The sequence below is a fragment of the Syngnathus acus genome, chromosome 17 (genome assembly GCF_901709675.1).
Source record: "Syngnathus acus chromosome 17, fSynAcu1.2, whole genome shotgun sequence".
In the NCBI taxonomy this organism is placed as follows: Eukaryota; Metazoa; Chordata; class Actinopteri; order Syngnathiformes; family Syngnathidae; genus Syngnathus; species Syngnathus acus.
Window position 1 is genome coordinate 9963369 of NC_051102.1, and position 19332 is coordinate 9982700.

A 19332-nucleotide genomic window follows, 5' to 3' on the forward strand; every position below is an offset into this window, starting at 1 on the left:
AAAAAAGCACAAAGGTATTGATTATATATAAATAAACATATTGTTGGCCAAGTAGAATAAGTGTCTTCTGTACCGCTTTGGAAAATTAGAAAAAACCCAATCTGATTTGGATGACAAACAAAAACAATTTAGCAAACGCAATGGAATTTTTTATTGATATTGCAACAGTAACTTTAAAATTACTTGGGTGTTTTTTTTCCATCTATTTGCTCGTATAACAAAAGTTATTCCCCACCCCTGCGCAAGTGTGTTTGTCAGCTCCTGTTCAAAAGTGTTTATTTGTAATTTGCCTTCTTAAGTCATATTTTGTTCAGCGACAAAACTTACCTGCATTTTATCCCACCTGCAAAATGGCCACATCAGAGCCCTAGTCAAATATTAAAAAACGCTTTTGTACCCTGGTTATGGCTCTGCTACCTCCATAGACCAGAAAATGACACTTATAAAAAACCGCAACATGCTGTCAAAACTTTTTTTTTTTTTTTGCTAAAACAGCGACAGATGTGCACACCAAGTGTATTGTGTATATTTCTTTGAATTCATCTGTTAGAGGAAAAACGAAGGTGGCAATATATTGGAGGGGAAAAAAAGCAGGACTTTTAAAGCACAAATGAGACGCTAACGGCTGCATGGTCAGTGTCAGTTGGCGTTTTTTGCATCAACGGTTGATTCACGTGTGTGTTCTCTGGTTAGTCGTAAATTAAAAGATAATAATGAATCCATTCTTTCTATGAAAGTAAAGCTTCTTGTGTGGACGGTGCACACCGTCCCACCCGTTTCACACAAGTCTTTGTTCGGATTATTCCACAAACGAAATCTGTTTTTAGGATGGGCGGATTACTCTGTTGCCTTTCATTTTTTTTCCCTTCTCTCTTTTGTGTCATTTCCTTGAAGTGAATGTTGCTTGCTTCCGTGTGTGCGCCGCCCACACGGAGCAACCACAGTGTTTATTTGGAGACTTAAATGTGGTTTAGAGTATCGTTGAAAAACAAACTATAAAGAGGAAGTACAATTAAACGAAGGAAGAAAATAGGCCTACTGACGCTAACAGATTCTGGCTGTCACGGTCTTGTTTGTATTCAATAAAGTTTCTAACGGAATATGTTTGTTTGGGCTCTATTTTGTGTGCGTGTGTATGGTTTGTGTATTTCAAAGTGCACGGCTAGATGTAAATAAGCTTGACAAAAAGTGTTGACGGAATGAATTAAACTTACGTCTCGTCTCGCTGTGCTTTGCTGTTATTTTGAACATTTTGCAACGACTAGTTTTTCAGGAGTTGAGAGAACTTTTTTTCTGCATGAATCGTCTCGGTGAGTTCATAATCGACCATTTATTACTGTCACGTCACAGATTAGGAGTGTTAAATTATGAAGACCTTTCCGCATTCACAATGGGCGGTACAAAGATTGTCAAATATATTAGATGATGTTTGTTCCTTTGTATGCACACAGTTCACATTGCAGTCTTTGAGCTTCAGCTATCTGCGGTGGGCCGGGGGGCCGTACAGGAAAAGGGCGCCAAAGGTGGAGAGCACCTCCCGGGCCTCGGTGGTGGCCAGCCGGCCCGACGTCCTCAGCAGCCCCACGCGATCGCCTCGCTTCAGGGGCACCACGAGGCTGAAGGAGACGGAGCCGCCGCAAGCGCACGCGTCCCGACCGGCTGCCCCCGAGCTGCGCAACCTCTGGATGCTGCGCTGGGAGACGGACAGGACCGCCTCCACCGACTCGCCGTGCTGCGCCGTCAGAAGCCCTGAGATCAGGTAGCGGCCATCTTGCGGGACTGTGAACAGTCCTGGGGGGAAAAAAAGTGAAATATTTGATGAAGCCAAATTGATAATGAACATTTTCCCTGCTATAATTTGAATAATTGAGAATGTGAAGTGGCAGCAAACATAACCTGTGCGGGGACTGTAGTGGCCCCCGTCGTTGAGCAGAACCTTGTCGAAGCGGATGATGCCAAACTCGCCAGAGAAAGGCTGGAGAGTGAGCCCGGCCGAGAAGGAGAAAGGATCGACCACGGCGGCGCGCTCGACTGGAACGCCTAACAACAACAACAAAGTATGTGATGGAAAACACGGTTTTAGTCTGGAGGCTGCCCTCGGCCGACATTTCCGAGAAAGACTTTACCACGTGATTCGAGTGAAGCTTGGTCGAACGGGTTCCAGGGCACTTGAGCTGCAAGTGGACCTGTCAATTACAAATGTAACACATTTGTACCCCAAAACATTGCTTCTAATTAAAAACACTCATCTTTTTTTCCCACTGAAGTGAATTGAAATTCTGTTGACACGCTCCAGCCTTTCCAATTGTTCATTGAACATCTCAGTTGCTCATCAATACAGCACTAATATTAGTCGTTCTTTGCAGAAGATATAATAAGAATATATGACTGAGCAATGCTAATGTCTACATGTGTTGCTGCACCGTCTTGCTTAAAGAGTTATTTGGCACCACAACATATATAAATGTCACAGCATTAGCATTACACTCGCAGATTAAATAGCTAAGCTATGTGGTTGTTGAAATGACACACTGTGTCACTGATTTATTGTTTTAATGACACACTCATTTATTTTGTGCCCAGTGCTTGTATGTCAAGTTTGTGCTGGCAAAAATTGCAAGGCAACTCTCTCCTCTGCTGTACCTGTGTGGCTGCTTCTCTCAGGCTTGAACGATACCTGCTGCAAAGGAGGATAGCCTGCCAAAAGACAAGAAGGTACAACTTCAACGTGTTTCATCGTTTTACAAAATGGGCCGCCTCATAAGAGTCATTATTACAAAGCAATTTTCTCCCAGCCAATCAGTGAAGACACGACCTACCTGGCGCTCCAGCGAATCCGGTGAGATGCGGCCTTGCCGAGTCCTCGGATCCCCTCCTCACCGTGACCCTGCGCATGTACCCCGGGGGTCCGGCCTGGCCCGTCTCCACCACGGGCCTGCGGGGCACCACGGGGACGCCGTGGCTCCCGGGCCACTGCGGGGCGGCGGGCCGACTCGGCGGGGGCGGCCTCACGACGTGCGTGTTGGGCTGCCTGGGTGGGGGGATGATGAGGGGGATGTGGATTTGGTGAACCCGGCCTCTGCCAGGGTCCGGCGGGGATGCCGGCGGCTCGGGTCTGAGGAGGACTCCTGAGGAAATGATGAAGCAGCGGTGAGGATGAGTCACGGTTTGAACCCCGTGTGAGTTTCATGGCGGGATGACCGGAATGGAATGACGTCGCGCTTAGAGGAAATCAACACTCATCGCTAATGTTTACAATAAGTCCATTAGCATGTGCGGTAAAAGAAGACAGGAACAACTTCCTGAGACAAAAGACTTCAAACCATAACTCAAATCTATCCTAACAAGCTGAACGAGAAGGTCAAGAGCTGTTGGTATGCCGCAGTGCAATTGTACACTGCATCTCAACTAGCGCCTGAATAATACAGCAGAGAAGTCAGCTTAAGATGCTCGGCTGGCATGGCAACCAGCCATGGAAGCGGCGGGAGAATAAACAAAGCCCTTATTAGCTTCAATAAGTGTGTCTGCACACAACCATTCTATCCCGCACTTTGCATTAGTACGAGCACAAATCCCGTGTTTCCAAAACGACGGTATTGCGATGCTGTCTTAATGATGGCCAAGAAGGCCCAGGCAGGCCTCAGAGCAACGAATGGATGGAAGCAGTCCAACAAGACTTTAGCTGGGATCGCAAAAAATGCCAGACTAGCCAGACGCATCACTCATCCTATTCTAGTGCTTGTCAAACTTTTTCTTGACTCCAACGCGCTTCTCTTTTTGCACTCTCGCTTGCTTAATCGGCCCAACTTTTCCAACAAAGTGTAGTCAGGTATTCATATTTCAAATATGGCTGTATTTTATCGTACACAGCGTGTGTGGCGCCTTTCCACTGCCATTTCCCCCTCACAGCCTTTGACTTCAAGACAACTTTGATATCCTTGTTTTTCCCTTCTGCTCCCTGTTCGCAATAGACGCTTCAGCGGAGGGTCCTCGTCGCTCTGTTTAGAAATGCAGTGATCCGTGAAATCAAAGCAGTCGTTGGATCAAATTGATTTGCTGAGGCCTCCCCCAGGGAGATGTCCTCTGGCACCCATGCAAGGACGCATCTTAAAGGAGCTCGTGAGGTGACATGGAAGTGGGGAACATCTCAGACAAAAAAAAGAAAAGTTTGAGTCTTGAAAGAAATTTTAAAAATGTGCGGTCAGGCTTTCGTATTTCGACATCTCCTAAATGGCTGCAGTTGAATTGCTCCATCAGCGAATTCAAGACAGGAATGGGATTTCTAACTAGGCTAAAGGTTTTCAATCCATGTTTGGGTTTCAATCAGTTAGGATTGGATTTAAAATAAGGTATCAAATGAGAATTTGGAGTCAGGGTTAGGGTTTTGGATTTCAATCAAGGAATATACACAGGAGAGACTGCTTCACAAAAGCCTGTCCGTTTATACAGATGTGTGATGTAACACTGTGAGAAGTGATTTTCAGGCTCCAAATTGTTGACAGTCTGGTCGTGTCCACGGGACCTGAAGGATCCAGCTATGACAACAGCTCATCTGTTTACAGCAGGGGTCTCAAACTCCAGTCCTCGGGGGCCGCATTCCTCCATGTTTTCCAAGTTTCCCTTGTTAAACACACCTGATTCAATGATCAGGCTCCTGCAGAACGTGAGGATGAACTGATCATTTGAATCAGGCGTGTTTAACCAGGGAAACTTGGAAAACATGGAGGAATGCGGCCCCCGAGGACTGGAGTTTGAGACCCCTTGTTTACAGCCTACTCGAGGCCCGTCATGCGACTGCAGTGTGCGCTGGATTTCAGATTTCACTGACACTTCATCTCTTGTTCAAGCGGCTTCGCTTTTCCCCAAATCACAACATATTTTCAGAATAATTGCAACAACTATTTTGGGTGGTAACTTGTTTTTAGGGATGACCCTCTTGAGCCCTTAATGAATCCCTCAGAGGTTGGGCAAGAGCCATAAAAGACTTTTTCCACTGTGCATGATTTCAGCTCTCAAAATGTTAGGTAACTGTCCTGAATTACTTTTTTAGTACAAATAGCAACCAAATACACACTACAGCATCTTGTTGCTATGATGTCATACTCTTGATTACGTCACACGTCACTCCTGCGGAGGAACGTAAACAAGAAGAGCCAATGGAAACTTGATTCATTTTTGCAAATAAACACTTTTGCTGAGCCTAATTAGTATTACCCATATTAACCACAGGGGGCAGACTGCTCGCCAGCGCCTCCACTCGAGAGGCTCTAATGCGCATGCGTGCCATGGCTGTCACCAAACCAGTACACGATAACGCAATTAACAAAGCGGAGTTGAGGTTCATGAAAAGTTTGTAAATATGTGTCCTCCAAAATCGTGGATTTATCCGATGCTTATTTCGTGTTACAAAGGCGTATGATGGATTAATTTGACAAGTGGTTGTTGTGATATGGACTTGCCCAGACACTTTTTATGCAGCGTTGACAGTTGACACAGGTGAGTGAGCAAACCTTTTCATTGAAGCAGTTCGTTGCCATGCACGACATCATATTTGAGATTTTTTTTAAATATGCAAAATCTAAGTTCTTGTTGTTTGTTGCTTTGTTGTTTAGCTGTTTTGTGCGATTCTGAATGGGGAATTTGGATGCAAGAGAGTGGAAGAGAAAACTAAATCCCAGTGTTATTTTTTGGCAGTTGACCTACATGCATTTAAAAATATATTAAGATAGCCTTGTGTACATTGGTTGAATCAAAAAACAGATTTGTCCTTTTTTTAAAAATGGCATAGGAAGCCCTGTCTCCCACCCAAAGTTATCCAGGATAGGCTCCAGCTCACCCATGACCTGAATGAGTGCTATCGAAAACAGATGGATGGACAAAAGACATTTTTCAAAATTGCATTCTTCCAACTTAGTGCTAACAGTTAGGGGAAAGCCCTAGTCCTCCCTCTGTTCCACATGACTACTTTGTTTTGGTCAATGCAATGTTAAAAAGAAGGGAGGCACTGACTGGCCAAGGGGCCCAAAGCCATGACATCACAACTGAAGGCATCTGGTCATGGGTGCGGAGCTGTGCTTAACCCCTCCTCTTCTCCATCGCTGCAATGAGTCAGGCAGGGCCTTAATGAAGACCAGACCACGACTCGTCAGGGCTGAGGTCACTCTACGGGAATCCCTAGAGCTTGATCATGCGTGCGTGTGCGTCTGCAGGCGTGTGCGCTGAGTGACTGAGCGCTGAGGTGGACGAGAAATGAAAACCCCAAAAAGGCCACATTACTCACTTTGTTGCTCAGGGAGGAAAAAGACAGTCGACTGATGTCTCCTTCGGGGAAGCGAAAACGGCGTAATTAAATCACTGCAAGCAGACATCAGGGGCTGGGATCCAAAATCGCATAAATATTTTAGCACCGCTTTACCTGCCACATTCCTTCTATATAAAATGTGGAATTCTTGGGACAACATCATCATAAGTCACAGGAAGTTTCCATTATAGGCCTCTCAGCGGCCTGGCGCTGCGGCCGGCCGCGTATTGAATGACATAGGAGGAGGCCAGACAGACAGCCAGCCAGCCAGCCAGCGAGAGGCCCAGCGAACTCGTGTCCTCCCACTCGGGGAAATACCCTGCGGCCATTTAGGGGACGTGATCCTTTTCCTCCGAGCCGAGCCGAGCCTCCGTGTGAGACGCAGTACGTGATATTATGCAGGATTATCTGCAGGAAGGCTTTGTGTTTGTACAGATGTTAATCGCGCTTGATAAAATGCTGGGAGAGTTGGGAAGGAAGTCCCTGGAAGAATCGGATCTATTCAGTCACTCCATTTGAGAAGCGCTCGTATTCGAACGGAACTTTTCCTGTCTATTTCCGGCCGGCATGTTTGAGATCGCTTTGTTTCAGACCGATACCACTCTGAATACTCACTGATACCAAGAACTGAGACCAACTCACCTGGATCCTTGGCAGCGACATCTTTTGAGACCTGTCTGGCCATGGCAGACAGCTGGGCCTGGAAGCGTCGCAAGGCGTTGTGCACTTCGCCGATGTCGGCGCCGTGACGTCCGCAGGTTGTGTTCGTTCTCGCCAGGTCGGCTTTCAGTTCTTCCATGTGAGCGCTGTCTATCCTGAGGCACGCCTTCTCCAGAGTATCCACCCGTCCTTCGACGTGTTCACACCGACTCCGATCGGTCAACACCTGCTTGGCGAGTGCGTCCACTTGGTTCCTCAGTTCCTCCATGTGGCGGCCGCTGGCGTCAGGCTGAGCGGCGAGCACCGACCTCCCCGGGTCACTCAGCTCCGCCTGGCAGCATGTTGCGTTGATTTTAACCATGTCCTGGTTGTACCTGCTCAAGGAATCACTCAGTCCAGTGACGGCACCGGCCAGGCCCACAACATTATCTTGAATGTTAATCAGTTCCTTCTGGAAGCCGTCCATATTCTTGGAACGTTTCTGGTTCCCGGCCGATTCTCTTTCCACACTTTCTAGCAACTGCTGGAGCTTGTCAGTATTTGCGCCGACATCGGTACGAAGAGCGTCCAAGTCTTTCCTGGAGCGACCCAGATCCTTCCAAATGATATCCAGTCCCTTAGATGAGGGCGAGGGACTTCCTTCAACGACGGTGGTTTCTGAGCTAGAGCAGCCTGCCGAGCACAATTCTCCAACGGCGTTGATCTTGTCGTCCAGACCCTGAAGGAGGAATTTGTTGTTGTCGACTTGCGCCTGTACAGTATCCATGGAGTCTCCAACCCCCCCCGAGAAGGAGTTGTTGCTCATTTCCACCAGCATGCTGGTGAACTGGTCCTCCATGCCGTTGAGACGCTCGTCCAGAACTTGCCTTAGCGACGCCACTTCTTCTGTGATGATCCGCGTCAGCTTCTCTTCTATGTAGAAGCAGTGAGTTTCTGCATTTTGTTCGCTGACATTTAAGCGGGCCTCCAATTCTTCAATCAACGGGAGGAAGTCGTCGTTGTCCTCCCGGGGCTCGGACAGGTGTATCAGCTCGTTGTCGATGCGAACGTTTAAGATGCGGTAAGCCTCCGTGATACGTTCGATTTCGAGCCACAAGTCTTTGTGGTCGCTATGGTCCTCCTGCTTCTTAGCCAGGTCCGTCTGCCGCTGGGTTCGCGATGGCCCATCCGCAGCGGCCATGTCCACCCGCAGAGCCCGGATCTCCTTCCTGAGGTCGGCCTCTTTGTTGTCCACCAGTTTGGCGAGGCTTTCCAAACCTTGGTCGCGACTGTCCTCGCAGGTCTTCTGCAAGGTCTGGATTTTGCTACTGCATGCCGCTTGGATCTTGTCCAAGTGTTCCTTCATGGTCAGGTCCAGTTCGTTCTTCAGCTTTTCCACTTTGCCATCGATGTAGCTCTGCACAAGATCAAGCTCCATCATGGCCGGAGTCTGCGATTGCGAGGCATCCATCAGGACGCGAATCTGCCCCTCGTGACTTGTTATCGTCCCTCGCAGGTCTTCCAGCAACTCCTCTTTGCTTTTGAGCGCAACGTTGATATCATCTAAGCGGCCTTCAATTTTTTCTAAGACCTTGTCTCCGGCGATCCCGCCTCTGGACGCCTGGTGGCCATCCAGCACGGCCGGGCTGTCCTCAGGTCCCGGGACCACCGCGCTGTCGGGAGGCTGCATGTTGTTGAAGAGCGTGATCAGCATGTTCTTGGTGTCCTCCTGCAGGTCAGTGCGTAGATTGACCGTGAAGCCTTTCAAAACAGACTGCAGGTCCAGGACTGTCTGGGAGAGGCGCTGAACTTCACCTTCCAGAAGGTGCACCTTGTCGTTGGTCTCATGGTGACCCGTCTCCCTGCGCTCTGGCCCTGAAAGCACGTGACACAGTGAGGCTCGGCAAAGCAGAACATCTGAATTGGGCCACTTACTCTGTATGTGTCTGTTTGAATATCCAGTACTTGCTGGGCCATAGGGCTGAATTTCTTGCACTCGCTGACGTTCTGGAGTGGCTTTTAAATCTCGACAGCCAGGTCCTTGGTAGCCCGGACAGCACCGCCACTCCAACTCCGACACTTTCTTCTGGGCAATCTTGTACGTGGGTCGGAACCGGGTTTTGTATCTGAGAAAGATTTGAGCTCATCAGACGGACAATCATTCTCAGAACGCTAAACACGCTCTTTGCCATGCCTGTTTTTTGTTTGTGTTTATTTATGAGCCGAGTAAGTCTGTTTGTCGGTTCGGATTGCGGTTTTTCCGTTGTGCAGCCAAGACCGAAAACTCCCAGGGAGACAATAAATGACATCACTCCCCTGCAGGCGGGAGTCATGTCTTGGGGAACATCTGGTAAGTTGTGGACTGATTTGGCCTCCTCCCCCATGTCTCCCCCAAATTTGACACCCACTTGACTGAGCTGATGGGGTGGGGGGGGGGGGCGTGACACAATTTGAAAGTAGCTAGTCCTGATTAGCATCCGTCGCAGAACTCACGTCACTTGATGGGGGCAGTTTGTCATGAAGGGTGGGCAAGGGGCCACCACAGGCTCCTGGAAGCTCTCCACACTGCCCTGCACGGCGCAGCTGACGTTCTTGTGCACCACGTAGGCGCACCAGTTCCTGAGCCAAGGGGGATCACAAGCGACATGTTTTCTATTGCAGTCAAAATCACATGGTGAGCAGGAAAAACTATTTGGGTTCATATTCGAGCTTTTTACAGTTGTGTTACATGTGGCACGTGGGTGAAGCAGCATGTGGCTCATCACCCAAGGTCATTCCTGAACTTAGAGTTTGTGGTAACAGTTTGTGATCGCGATGGCAGAGAACCACATCCGCCGCTTTCTCAGAAATAAGATCTGACTATAAACTTTCATCATCCTGAGAGTTTATTTTAGTCGCATTTTTGTCCTGTGCTGTATTTGAATCTTCACGCGCAACCGACTGGGCGTCCCCTATCACACACACATTCCCCAACTTGCGTCTTATCTGCTAAGGACGGAAGAAACAATTTTCTGCCGTATTTAATCCAATTGAGGCGCTAGAATAATCCTAAAGACGGAAAGGGGGGGGGGGGGAGTATATATTATTTATGTTGGCATGTGCGCACAAAAAGTTGGATCAAAGCAGCAGAAACGCCCCGAGTGAACTCCGAAATTTGAGAATCAAAATGACTTTGCTGACCTGTTTCGATGGCTGTGCACCACTCCGCTGTGGAAAGGATCATAAGAAGGTGGTGGAGGAAAGGCATGCGTGAAAAAGTTGCATAAGAGCGTGAAAAGCGTCCATCGCAGTGCGCCTCCCGCACGCATATTTGCACAAAAAAAAAGATCTACTTTTGGAAACAAAGTTATGCGCTACTGTGACATGCTCCCTGCGTGGTATGAGCGCCTTAAAAAAAGAGGGGGGAAAAAAAGTTAACTATCAACTTGACTGCAACTCCCTCCTGGTGTGACGAAAAGGGTCCACGCCCTCCTCCCAATAAAACAACAATGGAAAGCGAAGGAGCAGAAGTGTGCGCGCGCGCGTGTGTGAGTGTGTTTGTTAGGGGGGTCTTAAATCAGATTACCGTTAGGGGAACAGTCGCTCGTTAATTACCCAGAAAGATTTGATTACTTTTTCACAACTTTGCCCATTATCACGACCCGGACACTTCGTTAGGTCCACCTTCACAATGTAATTATGGAAAACAAAATCTTGCTTTTACAAGACAATGAAGAATGTGAAGTCTTGAGTCATCGCAAGTTCTTTCAAATTTAAATCACGTGATGATTTAAGAAACACTTTCCTAGATATCATCAAGTGGTAGTCCAATAAGTTAACCACTATATAAAAAAAGTAAAACTACTTGCCTATTGAAACTGTACTAAGGGAAAGGCAATTTACGCATTTTATTCTCTGAAATTGTATCATAAGTGGCATGTGGGCTCCCTCTAGTGGTACGTGAAGGAAAAACATGACAAGTACAGTTCAGTTGTATTTAACTTTTAAGTTTAATATAATTTAAAGAGTTTCTTTTGAAACGTTAGTTTAGGTCAAGTTTCCTGATATGCTGTGATGCCGTATAATATCTTTTATGAGACCCAGTTGATTAATTTCCAGTATTGTGTGGGGCCCATGGTGTTTTTTGGGACATTAGAATGGACATTCATACTCACCCGCCATGTTATTTTTTTTAATTACTTTGTGATGTTTCTGAACTCGTTATATGCCGTTATATGCAAATAGTACTGTATGGTATCAGTGGCGAATATTTGCGGATTTCAATAAGGCACCTGGGACAACTACGGGGGGTCCTCAGTACCCGGAAGTAGTTGACGGTGAGCGGGAGTTTCGCCGGTTCGTGACTAACTTCCACTGTTGTGTTTCAGGTGAGTAAATCTGTTGAAAAGTTAATGATCAGAACTTGTAATACTGCTGGTAGTCTGAGCTAATTATTGATTAAGAATATGATACATACGGTTACGGTTGTACAATGTATAATTTTGCGTATAACATGGACAGTGTGATGTTTATAACGTATTCTTTAATAACGTAAGCTAGTTAGCTTCAGCCTTAACCTTTTCGGTCAGCTTTCTGAACTTTGAGCCTTAGGGCTCTTTTCCATTTCGTTTTGTTTTTGTGTTATTATTATCTTTTTATTATTCGCCTTCTGTGGATACTTTCGTACTGAATATGATGTATCTATTTTGCTGATCGAAATAAACTAAACTATTCTCAGTACCCGGAAGTAGTTGACATTGAGCGGGAGTTTCGCCGGGTCGTGACTGTAACTGCCACTGTTGTGTTTCAGTAAATTTATTATTTTAACAACAAACCCTGCATGCCATTCGCGTCCATGCCTGCGACAATTGCAATGTATTCTCACAGTTTGGAGTACCTAATATTGAGCCAGTTGCTGCTGTTCTATTCTTCTCCTTCAATCTTGAGTCGACCGAACACAGGCCCTCCAGGCAGGAATTCATTTTCGCTGCTTTGTGGAGGCCTTGGAGGGAGGAGAGCAATTTCCACACACAGCGGTGCGTTTTTTTTTGTTTTTTTTTTATGGAAGCAATGACCTTTTGACACCGTACTGTGCCGACATCAGGCTTAAAAGATTCCCAATTTAGCGAGGCCTGTCTAGCGCAGTGTTTCCAAATCTACATTGAGTCAAGGCAACCAATTTCTTGCAAGTAAGGTTTAATGATGAATAAAGCCCACGTTGCATCACTGTTTTTCTTACCGTCTTTGCAATTCTTTCCACTCTCAGCAATTAGGACACTTTTAATGAGCGTGAATCGTTGCTTCAAAGATGTTGCTCATGTTATGTCCAAAAGAGGGCAGCAGAGCAGCAATAAAAAACGCACGCAGTGGCTCGACTTGTCCGTGCCAAAAAACGTGTTGGACGTTTCATTAGTGAGGAAGGCCGAGTGCCAAACGGTGTGCTTGCCATGCTATCATCATCAAGCCGGGATTATCATCATAACAAAAACTATCCTTCATTTTGAAAGGACACTGTGATTTTGGGGCTTAAATCAGCAGGGAAGCAACCCAGCAGGAAGTTCCCTTTATGACTTTGTGCGATTTTTAGAGGGTTCGAGATGATGCTTTGAATGACAAGCTGCAGTACCTTTTTTGGCAGGCTTTTTGAAATTCTGCCTGCATGCTGAAAAAGTCACCTTGAGTTTTCATGGTCAAGTATAAATGCGCAGGTGGGCACCAAAAAAAAAAATTGTCAACCATCAATGGGCTATAGAGGAGTGAGGGGGCGTATGGGATGAAGTTCTGTGCAGGTGTTTATTAAAGTGGGCTCAAGTATGAGATGCAATAAGTCTTGATCCACAGGGCTGGCTGTATACTCTGGAGTGAGGAAGGGATAGAAGGAGGGGGGTGCTACTGTCATATTTGTAAAACGTACAGTATTTTTAATGAAACACCCAGTCTGGGAAGATGGACTTCAAAAAGAATTGGAATTTACTTGCAATATCGAGACTGTCACCCAAATCTTTTTTTTTTTCCCTTCAATATGATGTGACCTTTTTCCTATCCTTGGAAATCCTGGAGAGATTGCAAAAGCTACGATGTTTACATGAATAGCATGACCTCATAGAAGAACGCGGCCATTAAGGCTTTTATGAATCAGCCGAGCCGCTTTCAGATACCCACTTTATACGTTTGGGCTTTTTAATGTTCACTAATGACTTGATTCATTATATTTATACCATTATTTCGTGCTTCATGACCCATTGCGCGCCATCTGCTGTGTGTGCATTGGAGACAATACAGTCATACAATAAAGAGTTTCATAGCGGTAATATGAGTCGTTCCTTGCAGAGGATAAAGAATATATGCCTGAGTATCATTGTGTGGGCTGTCTACATGCGCCATTTGTATTCAAATATAATTATAGCGACCTCAACATTGGTGCCAGTTTTGTTAGCCATTTGCATTTTATCAGACTTGAGCCATAAACGGAAGTTTGTTCTGTCAACTTTTTCTTTCCTTATTCGACAATAGACTCCGCCGTTACACAATTAGCACGTTAACATTCGACACGTGCGTCTGGAGTTATCTCGTCAAAATGTACACCTTTTCGGTCACTCGCCACCTACGCACACGCACGCACACACATGTACGTACGTGTAGCAAATTAACCAAGCTGATTTATCGCCTATAAAATGTTAATATAGCTTTGAGCCGCTCTGATGAATTGTTAATTAAGGCGGCGACAGGCTCGTCATCCTAAAATGTTAATGAGGTGAGACGACGGTGTCAGGGCCACCGGGTCTCGTCGAGCTGCTCAGCAAATACAGCAGATGAGCCAAAGCGTGCTCGTGCTATAATAAGACACGCTCCTGGCACGTAGCCTCGTGAAAATTATGAATGGGACCGTGTGAATAAATCATCATGCGAGTAATATGTAACCTGGCCCCGACCGTATTTGCTCACTTCTATTTTGGGGAACAACCAATATTGGGGTGTCCAAAATGGATGGCGTGGCATAGTAATGACAAATTAATAATAAATGGTTTCATCTCTTTTGCCGGTGCAGTATATCATTTACATTAAAGTTATATCGCTAATCTGGGGAAAACAAAAAAACTTAATGAAAAACTTGCAATGTTGGAAATGTGGCAATGAAAGGCATAAAGTTTCAGATGCTTTCTTTATTAAAGTTCCCTCCCTTTTTTCTTTCCCAGACAAAATTGACCTTCAGTCGTTCAATCATGTTTAGTTAATTTAAAAAAAAAAAAAGGCTTCATGACATCAGTCATAATTGCGCCAAGGATTCTGTTGACTCACGTTGTCGTGACATAACCGACATAAGAGTTTGTCCTTTTGTTGCGCCGGAGGAGCACACACTTTTCCATCTGTGCTTTTGTGTGCAAATGTGTGAAGAAAGAGAAGAAACCCTGAGTTGGCTCTTGAGTGCCAACGCGTTTGTCAAACTTTCGCTTGGAGCTTTCACTCGAGTCGCTTTGAAATGGTCGCCGGAGTAGGTGTTTGACAAAATCTAAACATCGTGACGCATCGTCCAATTCCAAATCTCTCCGATCATGTGAACCGAGTCGAGGTAAAGACGATCCAAATTTTGGACCAAACATGTATTTGAATGTTTGACTCATCTTTCAAATCACTCTGGCTTCATTCATCTGAAATCTTTTAAAGTCAGTCTTCCATCAGTTAATGCGGGTGTTCCTCAGGGCTGTGTCCGTGAGCCGCTTGCATTCATCGCATCGCCTTCCTATCCTTTGAAATATTTTCCATAAATGTAATCATATTTTGTGGATGACCCTCAGCTTTGCATTTATAATAAACCAAACTCATCACTTCTTCTGTCCTTCACCTCATGCCATTCTGAAATGAAATCCCGGTTCACGTCAAATTTCTTGAAGATTTATCGTGATAAAACTGAAACTCTCCTCTTTCTCCATCCAAAGTTGACACTTTTCTACTCACTCACAATGGACAGTTCCTCTTCTGCATCTCCTTCCTTCCTAATTAAGAGTCTGGGCATCATCCATGACAGTACACACTCGTTTTACTCTCACATAAATAACACCACCGGGTCATCTTATTTCCCTTACGGATTGAATTATCCACCCATCCGTTATCCGTTCACCTGCATATTAATCGGCTCAGTGATACACATTCACACTCCCAGGATATTGTGAAGCAAAACTTTGAGAACTTTGTGAACTTTCTGTCAAGTTGGCTAGCCAGCGCGAGCGTTGACCTTTGCTAACTAAGGTAGCTAGCTAATGCGTTGCTAACCTTAGAAGGAGCAGGCCAATTGGCCACTAACTTAAGGTGTTAAAGAAAAAAATGCGGACTGTCATGCTTAGGTGTTTTGGTTGTTGTGATATCGATTGTCACTTGAGTCGCTATTGTCAGTTTGATTCCATTACGAGCGTATTCCCACCGTGTTCCCGCCCTTTCAAACACCCCCCGTGACTACTTTTTTTACGGTTCCGAGGTGAAAGCAGCAGCAGCAACCTCTTGTCAGTAAAAGTCTCGACAGCAGGGGGGCAAAAAGTGGAACGAAAGGATTGCCGGCGATCCATTTCCGTGCGAATATTGATTCACTGCTGTGTGTGTGTGTGTGTGTGAGAGAAATCTGCCTTGGACAATCGTGGAATCAAATACGGAAGGAATAACTTACGTTTTTTTTCTCTTATTATTCCTGGTCGAATCTGTTGACAAGTGCGAGCACATTCATCCCTTTGAAACATCTACTAAAGGAGCAGGCACAAGGCTCGAAATAACTTTCTTGTCTTTGAGGAGCAGTTTTCATTAGCAACCTCATTTGTAGAGCCACTTTCTCCAAACCAAATTGAGGCCCCTGTATTGAATCTTTTTCCCCGTCCCATGTTCATGAGTGGGTTTTGTCACAAATCAACAATCACTTAAGATTTAATTGACCCTTATTTGTTGTCGTGGGCTTGGTGGCAGCATAAAGCAGGAAATTCATTTTCCTCCTGGCTCCAAAAGTGTCAGGAACAATATTGCAGCGGCAGACTGACTGGGATCTATTTAGCTAACGGTTCCTTTCGGATTCCCGCTCACTCGCTCGCACGCCGCCTCCGCTTGTTGTTTTTGGCACGTTTTGTGCACACACACACACACACTGCGACCCTCGCCGCCGCCCGCCACCAAACATTGACTGATGGCTCGATTTGATTCCTGCCAGCGAGCTTTTGTTGCCTCCGTCTCCCTCCTCAGCGCAGTTGGAAGACAAAATAATTGACTGGCTGTTTAGTGGCCAGCTGGTGGACGCGGCTGAGCTTTTAGCACAGAAACAAACGCATGACAAAGATGGATTCATCGACATGTGATTAGAAATATTAAATATTTCATTCACATCTCCACCAAAGGGGATTAATGTCCTTTCTTTCTTGCCTTCCAAATGAAAGCAAGGCGTCAGTCATGGCACGGCCTCCTGACGACGGCAAGCAGCATCGTTTGCATATCAATAAAGTCCGCCACGCGTTGGTATCGCCCCCCCCCCCCCCTCCACTTTCTATTTTCCGCGCCGGTCCCTTGATGGCTCGTCGTTACAGGCGCGGTCGGTCGCCTGCGGGTCAAATGAAAATGTCAACGCCGTAGGATGAGTGCCCACGCAAATGTCCCCCGTTGAACGCTCAGACTCCTTCGTCATGACGATGAGGGCGAGTTAGCATTTGACAAGCAGCCCGTTTGGGTGACCTTACACGCATCCTACTGTACCCGTGAGCCATGATTAGATTTCCCCCCCCCCCTCCTCAAAAGTCTGATTTAATGTCTAAGTTGCTGAGGGAAAAGTTTGACAATTTAGTTTTGGGTACGTGTTCTTGAGCAAAGTAGTACAAGCAGTAGTTTAGTGGCACCCATCGGTCTAGATGGCACCATTTTTTTAAAAATGATTTGAATAGGACTACATCTGACGTACCAAGTTGGCATTAACGACAGAAAACGTCTTTTAGAAGGATTAGCTGGAAGGATGTTGAGGATGGCCCCTGGAATGCCAAAACCTGACTTTTGAGTCTTAGCCTCACTCGAGTGCTATCACTGGAAGGCTTCAGCGCCAAAGCCTTGCTGTCATTTTTTTTCCTCATGTCTCTGTGGTAACCAATCGTGTATAAGCTACCTAGCCGAACGGACGAAGAAATCCCTCTGCCCCGTAGGCTTATTTTTCCGCGCAGTAATCCGTGCTGGCCTGGTTCAAGTCGTCTCGAGCGATAGGCATCAAGATGAGCCGTTGGGCTTCCACCGTAAGACGTCAAGCTGTGACCCATCAGGCGAGCTGGGGCAAATGTAGCATCCTGCCTTGTGTGGATTCTTTAATCCACTTGTTTTCATGCTACTACATGCCCCAAGCAACATGAAATGTGCATGGAGTGCTTCTCCTGTACTGCCCCCTGGTGGCCAATGTGCACACTGCACAATGAGCAGCACAATGTGCATTGAAGGAAAAAAAGCAGTATGTTGTATTTACTGTATGTATATTACAGAGGGAAATGTTCAAGTAGCTGGTCTGGCATTGAAGAAATGAAAGGCAAAAAAAAAAAAAACTTGAAAAGAAGAAAAACCTCAAAAGTTGGTTTGGATGTGGCTGTGGATGGCAGCAGTGCCAGGAACACGAGTCCCAAATGTCTCTTGTCTGAGCTTGTAAATTGTTTTGTTGTTTTCATCGCCAAAGTATGAAATGAGACGGAGCAGAAAGTTGGCGGCGGCGCAGAGGCAAGTCGAGTGGCGTTGAAGAGGAAGTTGTTCCAATCACTGATTAATTAGATCACCATTCTCTCACATGTACATCTGTTGCTCATTGAGCGAGGCCGGAGCCGAGGTCGGTCGGTCGGTCGGTCGGTCGGCCAGCCGGCCATCGTGGCGCTGCTAATGGAGAGGACGTATTAACCGCCATCTCCGAGCATCCCCCCCCCCGAGACCGCTGGCATGCGTCTGTCTTCCCGCCAATCTTATTTCCCGGATAGCACGCGCACTTATTTCATTTTGGCCAGTTTCTCAGCCGCCCCCACGCCGCATTGATTTTTCACTTGGTACCAAGATGAAGGGCCCTCTCTTGTCCAATAAGCATCCTCTGGTGTTTGTAACCATCCCGTGTATTAATCAAATAATAAGTCATACTCCCACACTTGATCCCCGTGTGTCCTTTTTTTTATTTATTTCAAACTCTATTGTTTTTTTCACGTCTGTTTACTTTTCTCTCTTTGATTTCCCCCGTCGATATGAGATGGCAGAGCCGACCGGGTTTGTTTCGTAGACGCGGCTCTTAGATCCGTCCACCCGTCGGTCCCCGCGGTACATTAGCCGTCCCACGTCATGTATTATTGATCGTCTGGCTCTAATCACTTTGTGCGGTGCGACTGATGAGCCACCTGTTGGAATTTGAAAAACTTTGGTCATTCCGTGCGGCCACTGTCGAGCTTTGTGGTTTACATTGACAAGCAATGTTGTGTTTAAAAAATGAGTGGAAAAGTACAGACCAATATTTTATTATTGTTATTATTTCTTTTTTAATTATTATTATTTCTTTTTTTTAGATCCACCATACCTGAGATGGAAAACCATCCGAGGAAGTATAGCGAAGAGTAAAAGCATTGGAGCTTACCTCAACTTCTTCATGGGAAAGAGATTCTCCAAAAGGGATCTTTATATCTTGTTCTAAATTGTCATATTGATTTTTTTTCATCTGCGTTACTCATTTCCAAAAGGCCAAAGCCGGCGACGTCAATCAATGAAGCAGGTACGTCATTGAGCAGAGTGAGAAAACCATTCTTCACAGATGTTGAGGGCAACGTTTAATATTCCTCCTCGGGTGGAATCGGATGAAAACATTACATACTGTCATCGGAAGGTTTTTCATTTTAGCCGCCGATGAAATCAGGTTTATCGCGTTCGCCAGGCGTAATGAGAGCCGATTTCCCCCGAGTGCGGAATCGGATCCATGGCGATTTTTAGAAACTTTATTAACCCTAAGCAATTATTTGCGTGTTTGTCTTCATTCGATAAGGTAAATGTTCATCTGAAATAAATGTTGGATGGGTGGATTCTGCATGATGCGACTTTAACGCCTCGACTGTGGTGCCGCGGGAAAGCGGCCTTCTATCAGAGCGACAGTAATACCTCATCCCCAGAGGTATTGCATTTTAATACAAACGTCTGGCAGAGATCCAGCTGGGGCAAAATGTTTTATTGAATTTCCCAGTTTCCCTGTGAGCAAAAATCACCGTTTGGAGATTGCGTTACTCGGCCGACTTCTGTCCTTTTTTCCCCCCCCCCAAAGTGAAAGCGAAAGAAAAAGAAAAAGAGAAGCAATAGCTGAAAATAATCAATCTGCTTTTTCAAAAGGAGTTGCCTGCCGGCTGGTAGATGTCTTTGCAGTGTTAACTTCAAGCCTTGCGCCTAGATTCCTCCGC

General features: G+C 46.0%; 1 protein-coding gene across 1 annotated transcript; it reads right to left on the minus strand.

The window, feature by feature from the left end:
- Positions 1 to 201: 201 nt before the first annotated feature.
- Positions 202 to 10345, minus strand: emilin2a (elastin microfibril interfacer 2a). Its single transcript, XM_037276577.1, has 9 exons — positions 10121 to 10345; positions 9434 to 9559; positions 8876 to 9066; positions 6944 to 8815; positions 2820 to 3128; positions 2644 to 2697; positions 2127 to 2186; positions 1897 to 2040; positions 202 to 1791 (listed from the first exon to the last, which is right to left on the minus strand). The coding sequence occupies exons 1-9, from the start codon at positions 10246 to 10248 to the stop codon at positions 1478 to 1480; spliced, it is 3198 nt and encodes a 1065-aa protein (XP_037132472.1). The 5' UTR covers positions 10249 to 10345; the 3' UTR covers positions 202 to 1477.
- Between the last annotated feature and the right edge of the window lie 8987 nt (positions 10346 to 19332).